The sequence below is a fragment of the Pempheris klunzingeri genome, chromosome 23, assembly GCF_042242105.1.
Source record: "Pempheris klunzingeri isolate RE-2024b chromosome 23, fPemKlu1.hap1, whole genome shotgun sequence".
Lineage (NCBI taxonomy): Eukaryota > Metazoa > Chordata > Actinopteri > Acropomatiformes > Pempheridae > Pempheris > Pempheris klunzingeri.
This window is the reverse complement of record NC_092034.1, coordinates 12,763,515-12,783,467: the sequence shown is the minus strand read 5'-3', so window position 1 is coordinate 12,783,467 and position 19,953 is coordinate 12,763,515. Positions and strand designations below refer to the sequence as shown.

The 19,953-nt window shown below is 42.5% G+C and overlaps 1 protein-coding gene across 2 annotated transcripts; it reads right to left on the bottom strand.

The window, feature by feature from the left end:
* Positions 1-654: 654 nt before the first annotated feature.
* Positions 655-18,884, bottom strand: tdrd7b (tudor domain containing 7 b). 2 transcript variants are annotated; one of them, XM_070854469.1, is made up of 20 exons: positions 18,794-18,884; positions 16,848-17,054; positions 16,355-16,499; positions 11,842-12,052; positions 8,663-8,745; positions 7,789-7,997; positions 7,299-7,652; positions 6,891-7,192; positions 6,597-6,789; positions 6,253-6,364; positions 5,876-6,078; positions 5,645-5,779; positions 3,794-3,877; positions 3,183-3,317; positions 2,969-3,079; positions 2,707-2,855; positions 2,353-2,594; positions 2,054-2,237; positions 1,610-1,770; positions 655-1,001 (listed from the first exon to the last, which is right to left on the bottom strand). In XM_070854469.1, exons 2-20 carry the CDS (start codon positions 17,052-17,054, stop codon positions 781-783), a joined length of 3,441 nt encoding a protein of 1,146 aa, XP_070710570.1. In that variant the 5' UTR covers positions 18,794-18,884; the 3' UTR covers positions 655-780. The 2 variants fall into 2 exon arrangements, with proteins under 2 accessions (XP_070710570.1, XP_070710571.1); XM_070854470.1 differs by having other exon boundaries at positions 2,362-2,594.
* Positions 18,885-19,953: the final 1,069 nt, after the last annotated feature.

Sequence of the window (19,953 nt, the reverse complement as noted above, 5' to 3'; positions counted from 1 at the left end):
CAAAGGCTCTTAGCTTCATGACGTCCGCCTCCCATGACTCACTGTCTCGTCTGTTTCTTCTCCTCTTGGGGGGAATGTTTTGCTCTAACTTTTGTAAACTTTAAGACGATCAGAAATACCATCCAAAAAGCAGGGTTTTTTTGTAAACAAATGCATATAAGTCTTCCCAGCGTGAGAGAACTTCCTAATTTTAACATTTTGTGCGCTTTGCATGGTGCTCACATTGGCAGGGTTGAGGGTAATGAGGCGTCCCCAGGATGACACACACTAAAACTGGATGCACTCACGGTGCTGTAAGGGAAGATGCTTTGGATTAAAGCCCATACCAAAAGGTATCAGAATGCACGTTGTATCATTTCCACAGCTTTGTGAGACTTTTACAGATTTGTTACTGTATGCTGAAGGTAGGTTTTGAGTATTTGTGGCAAGGTTGGACAGACATCATGCATGGGTGTAATGTCCACTGCAGTCACTCAAAATCACATCACAACATCCTTCGATGTACAGCCCAAAACACAACAAGCAAGTGGCTACATCACCTACTGCCTCCTGCCTTTCTGTCAATGCCAGTCTCTACATGCTATCAAACCTTTCAGTTTCCCTTCTTCTTGCAACTTCTCCTTCACCTTTTCACTCCTTTCTTCTTTCTGTCCCCCTAAATGGTAGATAGATAAAGATGGATAAGCTTCTCCTATTTTGTCTATCCACAACTCACAGTGTCTTCATTGATCAACAGGATGACTGCTTGGCTAGTAAGACTCGTCGATGATCTTCTGTTGTCTACAGCTCATTGGTCAGCTCGTCAGCAAATTCAGCCATGATGTCATGCACCCAGATGTCCTTCTCTTCCTGCGAAGTGTCGACCAGGAAGACCGTCAGCTTCCTATCCCAGGGGTTAGTGGCTTCCTGTATGGCCTCCAGCTGAGCCACAAGTGGTTTCTTCTCCACGTGGTTCCTGAAAACGATGGAAGCTTCCTCCGACCACTGCCTCTGCTTCAGTCCTACAGGGAGACAGGTATGAGGGTTAAGCTCACTTTAGTGTTAATAATGCAATGTTAGCATTTAATGCCGCATTAAAGAAAGAGGTTGGGATTTGTGAAAGAAGCACTTCCTTTACATAAGTAAAACAGAGCAATACAACAATGTAAAATACTCCATTACAGAAGTATAAGTAGAAGTGATAAGTAGAGACATTTTATCAGCAAAATGAACTTCAAATATCAAATGTAAATGTTCTAATTATGCAGAAAAATAGCCTGTGACTGGTCCATTATAGTTGGTTGAAGCAGAGCTAATTCTATTTTTTATGAACCACTCAGAATAAGACATGCCTAATATTTTAAAAGCTCATCATATGTCTTCTATATAAAATATTAATATGTGAGGAAATGTTTGTATTATTATTATTATTATTATTATTATTATTATTATTATTATCTTCTGCTAATAAAAGAAGACACTGTTTTAGCAGACCTCATTCATATGGTAGAGAATTCCAGAGAGTTGAATAATAGTACCTCAGGTGAAGTGTAACTAAGTATAGTTACACTTCACCTGAGGAGTTTGGACAGGAGCAGCCACCAGACTGTATAATGTCCACTCTACTCACCGGCCAGCTGAGCAGTGATTCCCTGGAACGGCAGCTGTCTGAACTCTTTGATCAGAGGTCTGAGCTGAGTGCAGCTGACTAGCTCATGTTTACCGTAGTCCAACTCATAGACCGACACCAAACCATTGGTCAGAACTCCCTTCACTAACACACGATGCCAGCTGAGAGAAAAGGAGGAGGAAGAGTGGATATATTTAGGCAGGGCACAGTTGCTTCCATTTGGCCTGTTATTGAATTTTCACAACAATTTTCTTCCTTTGAGCCACAACTGTCAGTGTTTAAAAGAGTATCCAGACTGGTCAGGGTCTTAAGAATAAGACTGACTTTATTTATCCTGGAGGAAATTGTTGACAACATAATTTGATGAAAACAGTGAGCACAACTGGAGAGTTGTGCTCACTGTTTTCATAGAATGAAACAACATATTATTATTGCTTAACTCACTTGTTCTCCACTTTAGCAGCGTATATCTGATTCTTCTCTATGTTGAGCGGTTTCTCCTCAGTTTTATTGTAGTAAAGAATCATCTCTCCCATCAACACCACCAGTTTGTACATATCTCTCCAGGGCTGCAGCACAAAGTGGCCTGGATGGCACGCCACGGATACATAGACGTCCACATTGTTTCCTGAGAAAAACACGTGAGCATGTGAATTTCGAGGCTACTGAACGGCACTAATACATACATGGTTGATTCCGTGCCTTGTAATATTTTTGTCTTTAATAACTGAGGTTTCCACTACCTTCATTACCTGCTGGGGGCAGCTCTAGTTGTGGTGGCAGCTGAAGAGAGGGTGAGGGGGATGATGGTGTCTCTGGTGGGCTCGTGGTGGTGGCGTTGCCCCCTCCAACCCCTCTGGGTCCTGATAGAGCCCTCCTGAGATGAGGCTTGGCTGGGACAGAAGTTGATGTTGGACTCCCGTTTGTTGAGTCACTGGTGCTGGAAGTCTTGGTGGATGAAGTGAGTGTGGAGATTTTGGCAGGGCTGTAAAATGATATTAACAAACATGCAAATTTAGTCTAAAAGGTAACACTTTTAAATCCTAACTTTAGCTAGGTATTGAAAGAGTAATACAGGTGAGTATAACAGCAGAAACCTGTGGCTCGTCAGGAAAACATCTGGTTGCTGTTTGAAGAGGTCAGACTGGGCCATCTCATGGTTGAGGCTGCGAGCCGGGTCGTGGAAGTTCTTGTCAGTGAAAAGGTGGACATAGATGCAGCGCTTGGTTTCGTCTACCTTGGCGACCTTGGGGGGAGTGTGGAAGTGAATGTGGAGGTTCGTGAAGAAGAAAAACAGAAGGAGGGATGATGTAGCAAGGTTGTATATTTAGATGTAGAGAAGGACAGGCAGCAGTTTACCTTCATGCTACAGTCTGTGGTGTTGAGCACTTTCTCTCGAAGCCATTGGACAGCATCTGGAGTCCATGATCCAACACTGACAGCCAGGTCTGCTAGACAGCACTTCACAGCCTAAACACAGGTTGGTGGATGTCATTTTCACAGATTATCCTAACAGTAACAGAAACATAAATCCACTTTGAAAGATTCTACTTCAAAAGGCATAGATGCTGACCTGCGGCGGGATGGCCATGAGGTCACGGAGGAAAGATGGTGGGATCTCTCTGAGCTCAAAAACCTCTACAGAAGCCTGGACACCCACATCAATGAACAGGATGTCCAGCACTCTGCTGCCGTGAAGGTTGGTGATCTAAGGACAGGAACACAGACAGTGAAAGCTCTTATGTTTTCAGCTGAAAAGATGTCAACAAATCATTATTATCATTATAAGTAGGACCTATTATGTATTATGGTGCCCGGGGAGGAGTTATAGATTTATGAGAAAAAAACTTGATGGCCGATTAAATAACACTTTGCAGTCTGATTATTCAAGTTTTTTCTTTTAATATAACCAACTCCCCCAGCTTTAATGACAATGGCCCTAATACCATCATGTAGTGGACTGCCACTGCGAACAAAATCTACAAAATAGCTTTCAATTGATATACAGAGGTATGGACTATGTAATGGCTGTCTTTCTGTCAGTTTCAAATCGTGGCTGTCAGGGGAAGTTCACCTACTGTACCCTCTATTGTGCAGTTGTGACTTTATCCTATTTGTCAGGCCAACATCAATCACACATGGATTTTTTAAATAATTCACAGTGTGAGCACAGTGCCATCTTACCTCTACACGGGACCATTTGCCTTTGTAGCGAGCTAGACATCCTTTCCCACAGAAAGGTCTGGATACCAGGAACTCTGAAGTTACCTGGGACAGAAAGAAGAATCATCAAGAAACCATTACTGTCCTGTTGTTGTTCAATCTGACTCCACTTCCTCTGGTTTGGTGAGGTTACAAAGTGTAACTGCTGCTTTATGACTGCAATAAAATGATACTATAAAAGCTCACAGAAACATTTCACAGGTCCACCCAGTCTGCTGCAGATGTACACTGCAATGAGATTAGGACTTTAGATCTGTACTTACTTGAAACGGAAAGGGCATGATGTTTAATAGAATGAAGTATTAAAGTATACTTTAGAATTATGAGCCATTAATTTAATCCTAAAAGAGTTATGTTACCTTTCCACTTCTACATTTATTACAACAGCTGATTGAGGACAAAGATACCAACACCAGCAGAGGGAGGTGCTCTAACAGACAATATACATGTTGCTGCTCTTTATTATGGGCTACCATAACCCTCCGAACCCTCCTTCTGACTAGAAAAACAAAACCAGACCATCCGGTTTGTTCCACTTTATGGTGATCATTCGTATGAAGAGTGTAATGAAATTTGCATGTATAAACAGTGAAGTCTGCATGCTTGATGTTTTCAGACACACTGTCTCTAGACTGATGCAAGATTGCATGAAGTCTCTCGCCTCAGTAAAATACATTACCAGACTCCACACTGTGCTTACACAAACACTGACGTAAAGTGTTACTGAGCTGCATCTATGAGCTTTGGAGGACAGCAGTGGCACACCTAGAAAAAGCACCAGCTCCTCTGTGCTGCCAACAGATTAAGTAGCTTGCCAATGTCTTAACTCCAGATTATCAGCCTAATCTCAATCTGTCCACAACTCCGCTTGAAAGAAGCAACGCAGCACAAACACATTCACAAAAGGCTTTGAAGACGGATGTGTGCGTCTACTCTGTTTGCTGTGCTTTTGGTCAGATGATCATTTCAGGAGACACATGAGCACATCACAAGGAAGGTATATATTTTCCTCTTCTCATTTCCACTCAGGAGTATGCATCACATGTGTGTGCACCCTATTTAGAAATAGTGAGCCTGTATTAATAAACACGCATATGCTGCTCAATGGCTGCACTGATTGAACTTAATAGAGGGAAGCATGTAAAGATAAGACAGAACAGACCACAGACAAGGAAATGAAATGGGCTGTCAAGTGTTTGAAGACTGGAATAAGTATAGAGGTGTAGCTCCAGACCAAGAGTGGGCCTACAGATCTGTAATGAAATAAACAACCTAAATTGGACTACAGTGTTTGTTTCATATAGATTTTGTAGGGGAGTTGTCACCTTTCACAACACTCCTCCTCCTACAGTTACAGTAATTCCCTGCCAGTTGTCGTTCTTTACTGAAAAACATCACTGTCAGTGTTGTCCTCATAGCTATGGTTCTATTTGTTAATGTAATTATACTAATTGCACCATCATGATTTTGTTAAAGGATAAGAATGATGACATATTTTTTATATTGTCACTTTATCCCATATCCCAAGTCTGTGGGAATTCCTCTAAAGTATATAGTTTCACTTTCTCTGTAGAGCATACATTCCTTAAACAGGAGTAAATAGTGCATTTGTCTGGGACTACTTTCTGCCATGGATTACTACACAGTTGGTGCTGAAGTGAGTATTTATGGCACCAAGATGACAAATGTAGCACTGAGTCAAAATAAACTAACATGCCTGTGTTCATTGTAACAAATTCATCAGTAACCCAGACAGTGTGGTTCATTTTGATCAATGATGGAGCTCTATGGCACATGTAGCGTGGTGTTAACCTGTGAATGAAAGTATGTCTCTATATTCTCCAGGATTTCATTCAGCTTGGCGAGGCCTCTGGAGGGCAGCTGGCAGTAGATGGTCCCATCTGAGCAGACGCTGCTCACAGTCACGTTCATATAGGCGCTGTTCACCTGAGGAGAGCCAGCCATAAGAGTTCAGTGGGCTGTACAGACACACACACGCACACACACTGATCCAACCACAGGCATATACAAACTCTCCTGTACCTGTAATGGGCTGGCTAGCGTCTTGTCCTGCAGGGCTTTCATGCAGGCGGCATTGATGTTGACATCATCGTCCTGCGATGTATCGTACAAGACCACAAGAGGGGTCTGCCCTCTCTCTAGGATCTCAGCCAATAGGATCCTTCCACTTGCCATTGTCTCAAACTTCTTCAGCACGGCAGGCTCCTGACAGAATGGCTCCAGGCCTGGACACGCACACAAACACACACACACACACACACACACACACACACACACACTTGCATCAATTTTAACTGGAGACCAAAAAATGATGGCATAGGTTGAAATAAGAGGGACAAACAAGAAGGATAAAGCAATTCAAAATTAGAGGACATTTTGCTGATTCACTTCAGACTCACCTGCCAGTTTACACTTGGTCGCCTGGAAAGGCAGTTTGAAAAACTTCTCGTGCAGCTCAAACACTTTGGTTTTGCTGATCACCTCTGAGAAGCCATGATCCACATAGTGCACCTACACAGCCAAATACAAGACAAATGCAAAAAGGGATAATAAATAATATTTCCTCTCATCTCAGGATCCCACAATTCACCTGCTAACATTCCCCATTTTCTAAATAAATGATCCTCTGCCCTAAAGGGCACATTTGATTTTCTCTCTTCTGCAATGTTCTTATTCATTCATCTTGGATCCATCACTTAGCCTTCAATGAGTAGTGTCCTTGGTTATGCCATTGACTTCTCACCTTGACCTTGTCTGTCATGACCTCACAGACTTGCGCCCTCAGAATCTCCTCCTCCTCCTCCGCCCTGACAGCAACAAGTTGGCCCGAGGATGGAGATGACAAAGGAGATGGACTGCTTTTGTCCAGGCCATAAAACTCTCTCATTTCATCCTCCATGGACTCCTGGGCCTGGGAGTAACCCTCACCAATGTACCTGAGAGAGGATGAGAGACAGGCAGTGAGAGATTTATGAACTGTTAATAATCAGATCACCTCTAGTCTTACAGCACATTCACACATACAGCCCTCTCCTACCTGAGTATAACTCCATTGGTGTTGGTGGCCTCCACCACCAGTACAGAGGGGTACTCCTCTTTGGGGATCAGCAGAGGGGGCACTGCCTGGTTGCTGAGCCTCCTCCCCAGCTCCTGCCTCACCCTTAGCTCTTCCTCGCTGGCCGAAGAGTTCCTCCTATTACAGTTCTCATCCTCTCCTCCTCCACTGCTGCTCCTCCTGTACAAGATGGCCCTTTTAGGGTTGTCAGGCATCGGGTAGTCGATGGTGCAGATGTCGGAGAGGAGGTGAAGGTTCTCCAGGACATTCCCAGGCAGTTTGGTCTTGTGAAAATACAATTAAATACAATATTAAAAGTATATACATTTTAGTGCAGCTCCTGAATTCAATAACAACATGCATATGACAGTGTTTCGAAGTGTTACTGACTTTGTAAGTGTCCTGGAAGAGCTTGGGCAGAGCGTGGGCCCACAGGCCATTGGAGTACTTCACCAGAAGCTCCTCCAGTTTCAGCTTCAGGTCGGGGCTGAGGGTGGCAGGGGAAGAGGGAGGGCTGGGGGACGAGGAGGACGAGGGTGGAGACTGAGGAGAGTGAGAACCAGAGCGAGTCAGACGGGTGCTGGGGGGTCTCTGCTGGGCAGGGGAATTCAGGGGTTTATCTGTGGGGGTGTTTGTAGTCGGAACAGGGGCAGAGGTGGAGTTTGAGGGGGAGATGGTGGTGGTCTGTTCCTTGGCGGGGTAGAGAAGCAGCTCTGACGGGTTGCTGCTGCAGGTTTTCTCCACCTAGAAGAATAAATACAAAGGTCTCATCACAAATCATTTTGTAGGCAATATAGATTAAGAACTTTGAACGAAGTTTACATCTTTTGTCTTATAATACTACTAATAATAACTGTAACAAATAACTACAGCAACATACAGTACATATGTGTGTCCAGGTTTCCAGGTCTTTGATGGCCTCAGTGGGCAGGTCCTGTTTGTACAGTTCTCTGTAGATCTGAGGCAGCTTCGACACCCAGAACCCATTACTGTACTTCCCCAGGATTTCCCTGATGCGTCCCTGGACCTGCTGAGGGTTGTAGGGCTTCCCTTTCCCCGAGCCGAGGCTCTCATTCAGATTCAGGGATGCTGGAAGATTGGAGAAGGATGAAAAATGGACCAGAGCTTGTTTTCACGTCCAAATGAGCAAGATAGGTAGACAAGGAGTCTGTGAAGCACAGGTCTCCTCCTCACTGACACTTTACATGCAGGAAGCACAGGCTCTTAAAGCAGCCAGCATCAAACTTTAACAGTCTCTTCTGTCAGTAGGGGCCTGAAATAAAAATGTCTGAAATGTCTGGAGCCTTCAACATATGTGCCTCAAAGCTGTGCTGTTTATTACATTCCAGCGCATTTCCCCAGGCGATACAGACCATCTTCAAACAGGCAACACGAAAACAAACACACTCTCAGTAAAGACTTGTACAGAGGAGAGAGGGTCAGACATAACAACACTGGTAGCTGCTTTAACTTAAAGCTTTTAAAATACAGCTCATGTCTGCAGAGAACCAGTTGAAATGAGGTTGCTGTTTGTTTCCTTTACACATCAAGAAATCACGAAAGACGGACGGGCGTGAAAACTGTCCTTTCCTTTGTCAAGTTTTATATGTCCTCTGGCCATTGTTAGAGCAGCTGGCCAGGATTTGAACTAACTGAAGTAATACAGGTCTTGACAACATTTCTGTTCTTTTAGAGGACAAAAAGCTACACAAAATGTATTTTTAGTGTAACAAAAGGCAGCCTGTCCTACTTACGACCAGTCTGTTGGGAGTTTCTGGAAAGGTGAGCATGCACCTCCTTCTGAAACCGTGACGGGAGGGTCATCCTCTTGTCTGACCTGGACATAAGAGAACAGAGCAATGAATAGGATAACTTTCTATGGGCTTTCTCAGGCCAAGTACAATTTGAGATCTTCAAACAGGACTCTAGTGACATCTCAAAGTCTAACCAGATAACCTGCTTAAGTTCAGTGAAACACAAAGTCTTTTCTGGTTTGTGCTCACAACGACAACCCATTAATCAAGCTGTCTCATTCCCAGTGGACTCTAGAACAATGGGTCGTAAGATACAGCACACTGTATACTACCATGCACAGTGTATATAGCATATCAGAGGCTACCCCTCAGACCTAGCCACAACAAACTGAGAATACATGATAAGATAGCTTTTTGTACACATAGCTCAACTGATTTTAATTTCTGTAATTTCTTCTTGTAGGACTGCTGTTCAGATCAATCACCTCAATGATGCACCACCTTTGTTTGCTTTGTTTAAACCTTTCTCTTGCTTCAGCCTGTCTACCCCATTCCTGTCTCTGTCTCTCTTCAGTCTCACCTCCTGGCTCACCCCGATACACAGCTAATAATGGAAGCAAGCAATCAATAAACAGAGTAAACAGGCTTTTTACTTTGTGACACTAAATGGCTGTGGGAAGGTTTGAAGGACTTTACCAAACATAGATCACAGAACATAATGCCACCAATCTGTGCACTCCACTGACCTAAATTTGTTTTTCTTTGTGGCTGGTGATGAAGACAACTTCCAGCAGGATCAACCATTGCTGATGATTCTCTGAGCTGAGACAAATTCTTATTTTACTTATACTTTATGATTTCCTGAGGGAAACCAATGACCCCAACTGGCTTTATACTGTAATTTTTGTCCAGTAGAAGACATGTTGAGGTGCTCACTGGTGGCAATGGGGAAGTATTTTTCAAATGGAAATGACATTTGTAGTATGCAATAAGAGATATTGCAACTTTGACAGTACAAAATGTAAGACCGTGCAATGTATTGCAATAAGATCAGAGGTGGCGCAATCAGTGCCTGTCAGTTAAAGTTATTCTAAGAGATGAAATCAAAATGCTCAATACTTTTGGTATTCTAAATCCTTAGGGCCAGGATCACAAGGTCTTCAGCAAAGAGACATCAAAGAAGTCCTTAAAGTGCTCAGAAATCATGGAAATTTGAATGTCTACATCTATTTTCATGAAGGCTGAGAGAACTGTATCTGCAGGGGAAGACTGATGTCCAGGCTCTAGATTGTGGTCAGACTGTTTACTGGAGATTATTAGACTGAAGACACTTTTTGTTTTGATATTGTTTCCATTATTGTATATTTCTTGACAAAGGAACCTGTGACTGGAATGAGAGCACCTCTGTTGGAGGATGGTTGTAAGAGTCACCAAGAGCTAGCTGGCTTATCACACAACGTGCTCTCCCCAGGCGAAGGCAGCATTTACAGAACGCCCACAGGACTCTGCCTTCCAGGTGCAGACTAGCCTCTTCCACTCATTTCTCCTGTGTTTTTACTTTAGTGAAGGTACTTAAATCCTATGTGGCTCTTTCATTTTGTTTGCTGAATTTACCACTTGTGCTGCCCTGCATCCCATAGTGCACATGCACACACACACATACACACACACAAATGATGATAACGCTGGCCTGCCAGCCTACTGTCTAATGGAAGATCTAGAGGGATACAGAGAGATGTGCTGATTCACTCTGTGTCGGTTTAGAAGCGTTAATCTACCAGAGAATAGAGCAGGGATTAGAAAGGGCTCACGTCCCCCCTGTTCTGGTCTCGTGTCCCCTGCCAACACACCAGGCTTCCCACCCGGCCGCCCCATTGTGCTGTGGAGGGCCAGCAGCACACTGGACACCCGTGGTTACACTGATAGAGGACTGATGTCAGTTGTTTTCACAGTGGACGGACGCACAGAGCCATGGATGGATAGAAGTGGAAGAACCAGTCAATGAGCTGAATTAATCGTGATTCACTGTTCAAGCAATGCAGATAGATAATATCTAACAATGTTTCTAGATGGCTTCTTCAATAACAATGAATCAGATTTTTAACTCAATCCAGGTCAATGTGAATGTGAAACTCTAAAGCCAATGTCCATTGGAATAAGTATTGATTTTAGAAAAGGTAAAATAGACCTGGGCCAGTTACTGTACCAGCAAGGGGGGGATCAAAGCATAATCATGAGCAATCTACCAATGAATTCACAGTGAGTGCAAGAGAGAGAAGAAGGATGGGTATGAGAACAAAAATGTGAAAATATACCAAACATAGATGAGGAGACAAAGTAAAAAGAGGCAGAAAGGGGGGGAGTGAGGGGAGGAAAGATGCAGACAGAAACAGGCAGAGAGAGAACCAGAATAATCTAGAGAGCACATCACCGGCCGGGTGCTGAATAAGCAGCAGCAGCAGGGAGGCTGTTTGCACTCAGAAACCAACCAGAGTTCAACCAGGCTCCCATTCACCAGCAGCCTATTCTGATTCAGCTCAGACCACACAGGTGGGAGGAGAAGGGGTGGGGGGGTTGGGGGGGTGGGCAGATATAGAGAAAGAGACAGAGAGAAAGCAAGAAAGAATGGAGGACATATAAGATTATCAACGATTTTCATTGATTTGTGGCTGTAGTTTGGACTGGATGGTGGAGAAAATATAAGAAAGTGGTCAAAGATATGTGATGATCTTCACAAAATAACTTTTGGATTTTTGTAATTGTCTTAGACAATTGAAAGTATCCTATGTTGCACTGCAGAGTGAATCTACAGAAAATGTTTTGGCATGAGACCTCACTTTTCTGAGCACGTTAGTCATTTCCACATTCCTCTACTTGGATTTCCTAAGTAGTGTAGACGTCTGGTTGGTGACTTCCACATGTAATTGTGCTATAAAATCCCACAAATATGAAGAGACCAAGCTTCAGCATTGGAGAGTGAGCTGCAGTTGTCTTTTGATACTAAAGTCCTCCAACAAATCTTATTTTGAATGCAAAATCCATATTTTGCATTAGAGTCCTCACAGCATAAAGGACTGTTTTTGTCTGATCTCAAACACCATAAAATCATCTAAAGTGATGTAAGTGAATAATTCCGTTGAGGTTCTCCTAATTAACCCCTAATCATTCTCTTCACTCACTTTTCTGCAGGTGGGTTCCCTTTCCTGTTGGATATGCTCTGATTGGACATTTTGTTCGGATGTGTCCCACTCTTGCCCTCTGACTGGCCATCCCTCATGTCCCTCGCTTGTCTGAAGTCTCCATGTCCCGCCCCTCTGCCGCTGGCTCCTCCTCCTCTACCTCCGCCTCGCCCGCGGTGGTTGGGCTGCCTCAGTGAGGTTTGAGGTTTGGCTACACAGAGAAAGAGAAAGCAAACAAGGGAATTCAATGATGGACTTAAGTACACAGGCACATACACACACACCCTGACTCAGCTAAATGCTAATGCTGAGACATGACAGTGTGTCTGTCTGGAGGGTACAGTGTCACAGATAGTTCAATATCAGTAGATCTGCAACAACATTATAGCACCAATCAGCGATCCAGCAAATACCAACACAAAATCACAAATATGAAATTACATCATTTCAAGAAGTTGAGAAAACTGTCCTCTGCATACATTCTTGGGTGTGGATTAAACCCCCAATGGAATTGTGTAATTAATAGGTGGGGAAGGTCGAGGAAATATGCCTATTTATTTGCTTTCCCAGAATTAGCTGAGAAGATTGATACCACCAGCTTAGCATGAAGACTGAAAGCAGGGGAAACAGGTAGCCTACCACCACCTCTCAAGCTCAGGAATAAACAAACTGGGGAGGAGAGCAAAAACCAGCTGAGACTCCAGGAAATCACTGTACTTTACTTTGTCATCTCCAGCACATAAAGCACTGTACAAACACAACTGGTCATTTTTACATGACTGTTCAAGTACAGATTAAGCAAACCAGGTTTAGCATGTTAATTACTGAACTTTAGGGGTGGTATATGTATTTTTGAATTTTGGGGATAGCTAAGATAGCTGTTACCCCTTGTTTCCATTTTATATGCTGCATTAAATTAAGCTAATCTATGCCTGGTTCAATAGTTAATGACATTAGTCATTAGACATTAGTAGTATTGATCCTCACATCTAACTCTCAGCAACAAAGCGTTGAACAATTTATTTTAATACTTCTTAAATGATCTTCGAAATGTCGTGTTACAGTGGCTGCTGTTGATAGCTGAAGGGAAGTAGAATGTCTCCAAACAGCACAATTGAGAGTGGGGGGGACTAAGAACAGTTAAGGGTGAATGTGTGCAAATATAAATTAAGGCTGCCCACATGCTATAAATTTACACCATCAATAAATACATAATAAAGATTATGTTTATTGCTGATTGTTTTTTCTCAACAATTATCTCTTCAGGTTAAGACTGGTAACATCACTACTAGTGGTGAAAAGTACTTGTGACACATGTAACAAGTAGCAGGATTATTCTAATATGATTACAAAACCCAGTAGCTATAATCCGTGGTGGTCACTGCATGTTCAGTAAAAAGCCTAAAAGTCAGAGTGCTATCATCCCAACACAGCTACGACCAGTCCAGCCTTTCATCACATACAACTTACATCATTCAAGCACAGCATGACATCACATTTCTGCAAAGTGACATCACTGGTATACCTTGTTGTGCATAACCCTTAGTCATTTCCACTCCCACCCTCTCTTGTCTTTTTCACCTCTTCCTCCCACTGCCTCTTCTTTTATCTTCAGTTATTTCTTCACCTCTCTTTTCCTCAGCGAGATCTAGAAGTTTCTCCTGCTTTCTTGTCACCTCTATTCTTACTGAATCTCATTAAATCTTTTCAGTGACAATACAAGCAGCTCCACCAGCCAACGTCTTTAAAAGTCATCAATAGGCAAAATGTATTTCTTATTCTAATAAGATTAGCTCATATATATGCTACTTGTGCCCTGTGGGCTACTGGCAGTCAATCAATTAATAAATCAACCAATTAATTAATCAATAAAACTTCCAGACACACACGTGCACATTATGGAAACTCAGCAGCCACACACACACAGGCAGATACGAGCTTAAATCCATATGCAAAAATAAGCAAGGACAAGCGCACACACGCACACACACACACACACACACTCTCTGAGAGCAGACGCCGCGTCACCTCACCAGCATGGACACACAGTCCCTGGTCTGTCTCTGCCTGAATATCAATATCCTGGTGAGGTGGCGGAGGAGAGAATAAGGGAAAGAGAGAGAGAGATGAGGGGTTGATTTGTGAATCAGCTGCTCTTCGCTCGCAGCTGAGTCTCAGCTGCTATAGGCTGCATCAGCCTCAAATCTCAACACCCCACCTCACTCTCTCCCTCTTTCTCTCTTTCTGACAACCTCCCCTGTCATCTGTCCACCCCCTCCCTCCTTACCATTTCACCATCCCTCCGCTTTTCTTTCCCTCCGACCCTCTCGTTGCCACTCCTCCTCTCTCCTCCCTGCACTACCACCTCCCACTTCCTTCTCTGGCTCTCTGGGAATATTCTGCAGCATCACAGTCTAACGGAGCTGTACAAAGAAATCGGCAAGCATGTTTCTGTGTGTGTGTGTGTGTGTGGTGGGGTCTGTGTGATTGCATGCTTGCATGTGAGCAATGTGTGGTGGTGTTTCTGATTGTGTTATAGAGCAAATAATATCTGAAAAACATGAATAAAGGCTCGTAATTGTGTGCGGATACACAGTAATAGCATATGCAAGATGAAATCTTTGTACACATATAAACCTGATACACCTGTGCAACCCTGAACATTGTGCATCTCTCTGCTTGAGCGTGTGTGTGATATTCTTAGTGCAGGTCTCCAAAGAGCAACAGTTAAAACAGGCCAGTCACAAACTGCTGGGCTGCACCACACAGTGCATTTGCTAATGTTGCATTGTCACAGTACTGATACAGACACACTGGGCACTTTCTAATCTAAGCTCTACCGCACTGTAGCCCCGGCCCCAGGAGGACTCTGGGAAAAGCTTTGGAAATATTCAGGAAATTAAGTGGTTGTTATGCAGCGATAGGTTGATAAATACATATTTTCAGGCTACAGCTTATAGGGATGATGGTCTGATATTATGTTGTGTTAAAATGATAACAAACAGAGTAACCCTGACATTATTTACTCAAAGGAACTGAGGCTCAGGGGGCAGCAAACCAAATCTGTCCTGTCATCATCAATGTACAGACAGGAGAGATTTTACACAGTGAAGATATGCAGTCAACGGCCCGCTGGCCAAATCCAGGTCTTTAGTCATTGCAAAAAGACCTTTCAGTTGACTCTGAGGACATTAACAGAATAGGTTGTTGTAATTTGTCTCTTCTTGTCAGCAGCTACCACAGAGGACACTGGTGTATATATTAACTATAAGTATATATCATTTTATTCCTGGCAGTGTGATGAATGGTTTAAAACAGCATTAATCAAAATGAAATGTATAGAGAATATTAGAAAGAAAAAACAAATTAAAAAAATATATACTTTTTGTGCATTTTTTCCTGGGAGGGGGCCTTGGACTCATGACCTCAGTATTTCTAAAATCCTGCCTACAGCCCTGACTGAGAGTGCAAACAGCCAGCGGAGGTAAGTACTCACAACATGTAGTGAACATGTTGTGAACATGTTGTGAGTACTTACTATAGCAAGTTCTTATGTCCTCTCATGTTCTTTGCAAGTCTGGGGTAGCTTTCCATTCCACCCAAACTAGTTGGCAAATTTTAGAAAAAAATGTGTCACTAAAAAGCACAGCAACACAAAGACTAATCTTATAACCCAACCATACCCCTACTGAAACATTACTGGTTAGCATGTAATTTTTCTTAGATAGTATATATTTATGCTGAGCTCTCATTGCTATGTTGTCAAGCATGTTTTGCATAATGCAGCCAAGAAGTTGTTCATTCACATTTGAGTGCCAGTCCTTTAAACATGCACTATTGTATTCCAGTGTTTGGATTCACACAATGGTCCAACACACACAAGATACCCAACAACAGTGCTATCCACAGAGCTGCCACACTGTTCATGATTCTATCTTTTTAATGTCCATATTTATTTCTACCTCTTAACTGTAGACTACTTCAGCCTGCTGTGGACATTTGAGAACCAAAAGGTTCCACTTTCGAAGATGGTAAATGGTAAAGTCTGTATTTGTATAGCGCCTTTCTAGTAATATCAACCAGTCAAAGCGCTTTTTAGATTTTGCATTAAGATTAGGCATTTGTAATGATTTTAAATTAGCTCTAAGACACGCCATACTAAGGTATACTTCTTACATTAAAGCAGTAACTGCGATCACATTTAATTCAATACCTAACTGATTTAAAGCCACCTTAATACTCATTAAATGTAAGCAAAAACTTCTTTATAATTAGATAGGGCTAAATGTGTATTCTCCTGGAGAGGCTGATAAGACAGAAAGTCTCTAAGATTACAGGTGGCGTGTACAGCTAATGAAACTGAAAAAACTTTAGCTTCCTGTATTGTTAAAGCCATTAGATCCTTAATAGTTGAGTAACAAGCTCAATAAAAATTACTTTTAAGAGAAACAGAAGAAAATAGCTGTGTAAGTGTTAATGCTTGCGAAACGCCCTAAAATAGGCAGAATCTTACCATTGAGGACGAGCGGGGCAGACGGTTTGACTCTCATCTGAGTGTTGACCAGGTGGGGTCGGCCGGTCTTCTTGGAGCTGCGCTGACGAGCCACCACCTTGGCTATATGGGCTGTATCATTGGTGCCTGACGCAAAACACACCATCTGGAGAGAAGACAGACAAATGCTGATATCAACATGAGATTCATCACAGTTATTACCTCCTGAACTCCTAGACCTACCACTTGTGGCTCTTACAGTAACAACCAACTGATAACCAACTTGTCATCAGATCTCCGAAATAAATCTAGACTGAATGCTTTTACGTTATGGGAGATGTTTTGTCCCTGAAATACTAGACACTGGTGTTTTTTGGCAACAGAAAACATTTAGTTAGTTTAGTTTACTTGGCAATGCTCCTTCCTCCTACTGAGCTTTGTTATTTCTGAATATGTGTACACTTCTCACTCAAATCAAGCAACCTGCACCAGCCACACACACATTCACACACACCTCTCCAGAACGGTTGCGCTCGATGCGGACTAAAGAGGGCATGCTGGCTAGCAGCGCGTCCAGCTGATTGTGTCCCATCTGCTTGTGAGGTATCTGGTCCCCGGTCAGCTCCTTGTACTCTGACTGCAGACGGGACAGCGACACTCCACCTTTGTTGGCCTGGAGGACGGCCCGCACCATCTTCTTCACCAGCTCCACGTCAGCCATCTGCAACAAAACAACCAGTTCCATAAATAAGCAAGCAAATGAACAAAAGTGATGCAGAAATAGATTAGGCACAAGATGGGATGGAAACAGCGCCACACTGAACGAACTGAATGAATGAAAACAGACTTGATTACTGTACTGGCAAAGGTATTTCTTCACTCAGAAAAGCATTCAAACAAAAAAGATACAGGAAAACAAAAAGACAAACAATAGAATGAATTCTATAGAACCAACCTGCACTTTAAGAGAAAATATTTTTTTTTGTCAGTTTTGTTTTCCTTTAACCATTTCTGAGAGTGACAGCTGCTGCTGCTGGTGATAATGCAAACCCATTCATTCTGCACATAGATGTAGTTCATCTATGTGCCAGTGGCTGACTGGTTATACAGGTTACAGTAACTGCTGGTTAGATTTCAAAAGCCAACACTGAATTACAATCAGGCTAAAACCCTGATACAGACTAGGCTGATTAGAAATGCTGGTTTAGATTTGTTAAATGGGGACACCAAAACAAGCACATATCCACCACATCTATTCCTAGTTTTCAGTTACAGTTGTTGCTGTGACCCATCAGAGACACTTTGGTAAAGGGTGAAGGGCTTTAAGTTCAAGATATTACTGTTCCGCCCCTGTTGTTACCATATTTTACAGTCTATGATTGTTACATTCCAAAAACTGTTTTCAGCCAAACCAAAACCGTCCTACAGAGGAATTCACAAACCTGTACACACAGCAGGGCCGTTATGATCTCCGTGAAAAGTGCCATAACGACTACTTCTCTGAATTTCAACAAGTATTCGATAGAAACATCCACCGTGGAGCCACAACACTGTGGTTTTAATAATACATGAACACACAGTAACCGCCCTCTCTCATGGTAACATTGTTGAAATGTCAGAGACAGTCTGGTATTTTCCACTCTACTTAGGCTACACTGCAGGAAGACTCCATCTCATCGACTTAAGTATCAATATTATTTTGTGAGGACATTTCTAAGCAATTTCGACACGTTTTCCTACAAAACCGATACTTCAAACTGAGGAACTTAGACGTTTTGATGTAGGCTACCCCGCACTGAGCCTGAATTGCAGTGTGGTGGAGGAAAATGTGAAGCAAACTGCAGTGGAAACAGGTGAAACGAACATGTCAGAGCAGCAGTGAGGGAGCAGCATTAGATGCCACTTGTTGATATGGCCACTTTGTGCAGCGCAGTCAGCACGGGACAGGGAAGCTATGGGTGACGTAACGCGTCACACTTTAGGATCCACACCCTTCATCGGCACCAAACTATTTGTCAACTGTTTTTTTTTTATTTCTCAATAAAACGGTGCTTGAACGGTCCTGTCAGACTGAATGGCGCCGGTAGAGTGTACCGGACCAGCTGTACGGTCCGCGCAGGCGGCCGGACAGCGTAACATCGAGTTAAATCCTCCATCGGGACAGCTCAAGTTAGCTAGGGGACGTTACCAAAAGACCGGAAACACAAAAATCTCACCTTCATAATAAAACTATAAAGACTCACTGAACGTTGCTTATTAGGCATATTGGTTACACAAGGCATTAATTTGAAAGTCACCACCGGAAGAAAGATGCTGTGTCATAGCTAGCTTAACAGCGTTCAAGCCATCCTAACCGGGAGTGCAGACAGAAACGAAACAAACAAACAAACAAACTTTTAGTGAATGTTATAAAGCCCTGTATATAGAAGTCACTATAGACGCTACAAGAAACTCCTGTACCTTTGCTCTAAACACACAGGGATGGTGAAGTCAGGTCCAGTCGCTGTCAGTGCTGTCACCGCCACAGGGCTGAGCTGCGGCCGGAGCTCTGTCCCCGCTGTGGCTGCCAGCCGGTCCAGGCGCAGCCTCTCCTCCGACACCTGATTGGTCGGCTGTGACGGCCTTCTGGTTAATTACACGTCAATATGCACCCAGGGGCCGCAGCAAAGACCCAGCACCCATCTCCTGTCCAACCCCAGGCAAAGATAAGCGATGATACTTTACCTGCAGTAATGTTTGCCAGTTGTTTTGACCGTTTATCAAAAGGCAACGACAAGTCTGAACCCAAAGTTTTACATATAAACTAGGGACACATCTAATAATTATTCACAATAATGTGAATGATCATCTTATTATTCCATGATGAATAATAAGATGATTATAGATGATTAGATCATAATTACCTATATGCAAGGTGACTTCTTGAAATTGCTCGTTTTGTCCAACAAACAGTACACACCCAAAGATATTCTGTTTATTATGGCACAAAACACAGAAAAGTAGTAAATCTGAGTATCTGGAACAAGAGAAGATTTTTGTTCAAAAAGATCATCCTAGTTCATGCGATTTATTGCATTTTTTTAAACAACTAAAATCAATAAAATAAAACTACTGGCCTCTATTATTCTTAATGTAGTACAAATACAAATAAAAAGATACATACATAAAAAAAAAAAAACATGTATATATTTGTCATATATGTTCTAGTATATAGGCTCTATTTCCCATCTTAAATATATTGTTTTATATTTGGCAAAAAAATAGAATTTATTATGGAATTTATTTGTTTCTTCCCATTGATAATAATAGTTTACATGATGCATTATTTTATTCCACTCTGTAAATTTAACTTCCATTTAATAAGCCAAATGTTGGTTTAAACACCTTATGTAATATCGATAAAACTATTGTATTGTCTTATTTGTAACCCTGCCTCTCTTCAGCTGTCTTACTTCAGACACAGTTTTTGCCCAACAACTACAGATTTTCTTCGGGTCTGTCTGTAAGTTCTGTCACATTGAGAAAACTCAAGAAAGCTCAAGACCATTTCTTTGATCCTGCTTACCTGTATATTTAGTTTAAATGTGCAATTTACAGACATTTTGCGGGAACAGTAATGA

Coding starts and splice junctions, on each gene's coding strand:
- tdrd7b (XM_070854469.1), bottom strand. CDS start 17,054: ATGGCTGACGTGGAGCTGGTGAAGAAGATGGTGCGGGCCGTCCTCCAG. Junction 7,193..7,298: donor TCTTCCAGGACACTTACAAA/GTCAGTAACACT, acceptor TATTTTCACAAG/ACCAAACTGCCTGGGAATGT. Junction 3,318..3,793: donor GCAAATGGTCCCGTGTAGAG/GTAAGATGGCAC, acceptor TCCTGTCCTTAG/ATCACCAACCTTCACGGCAG.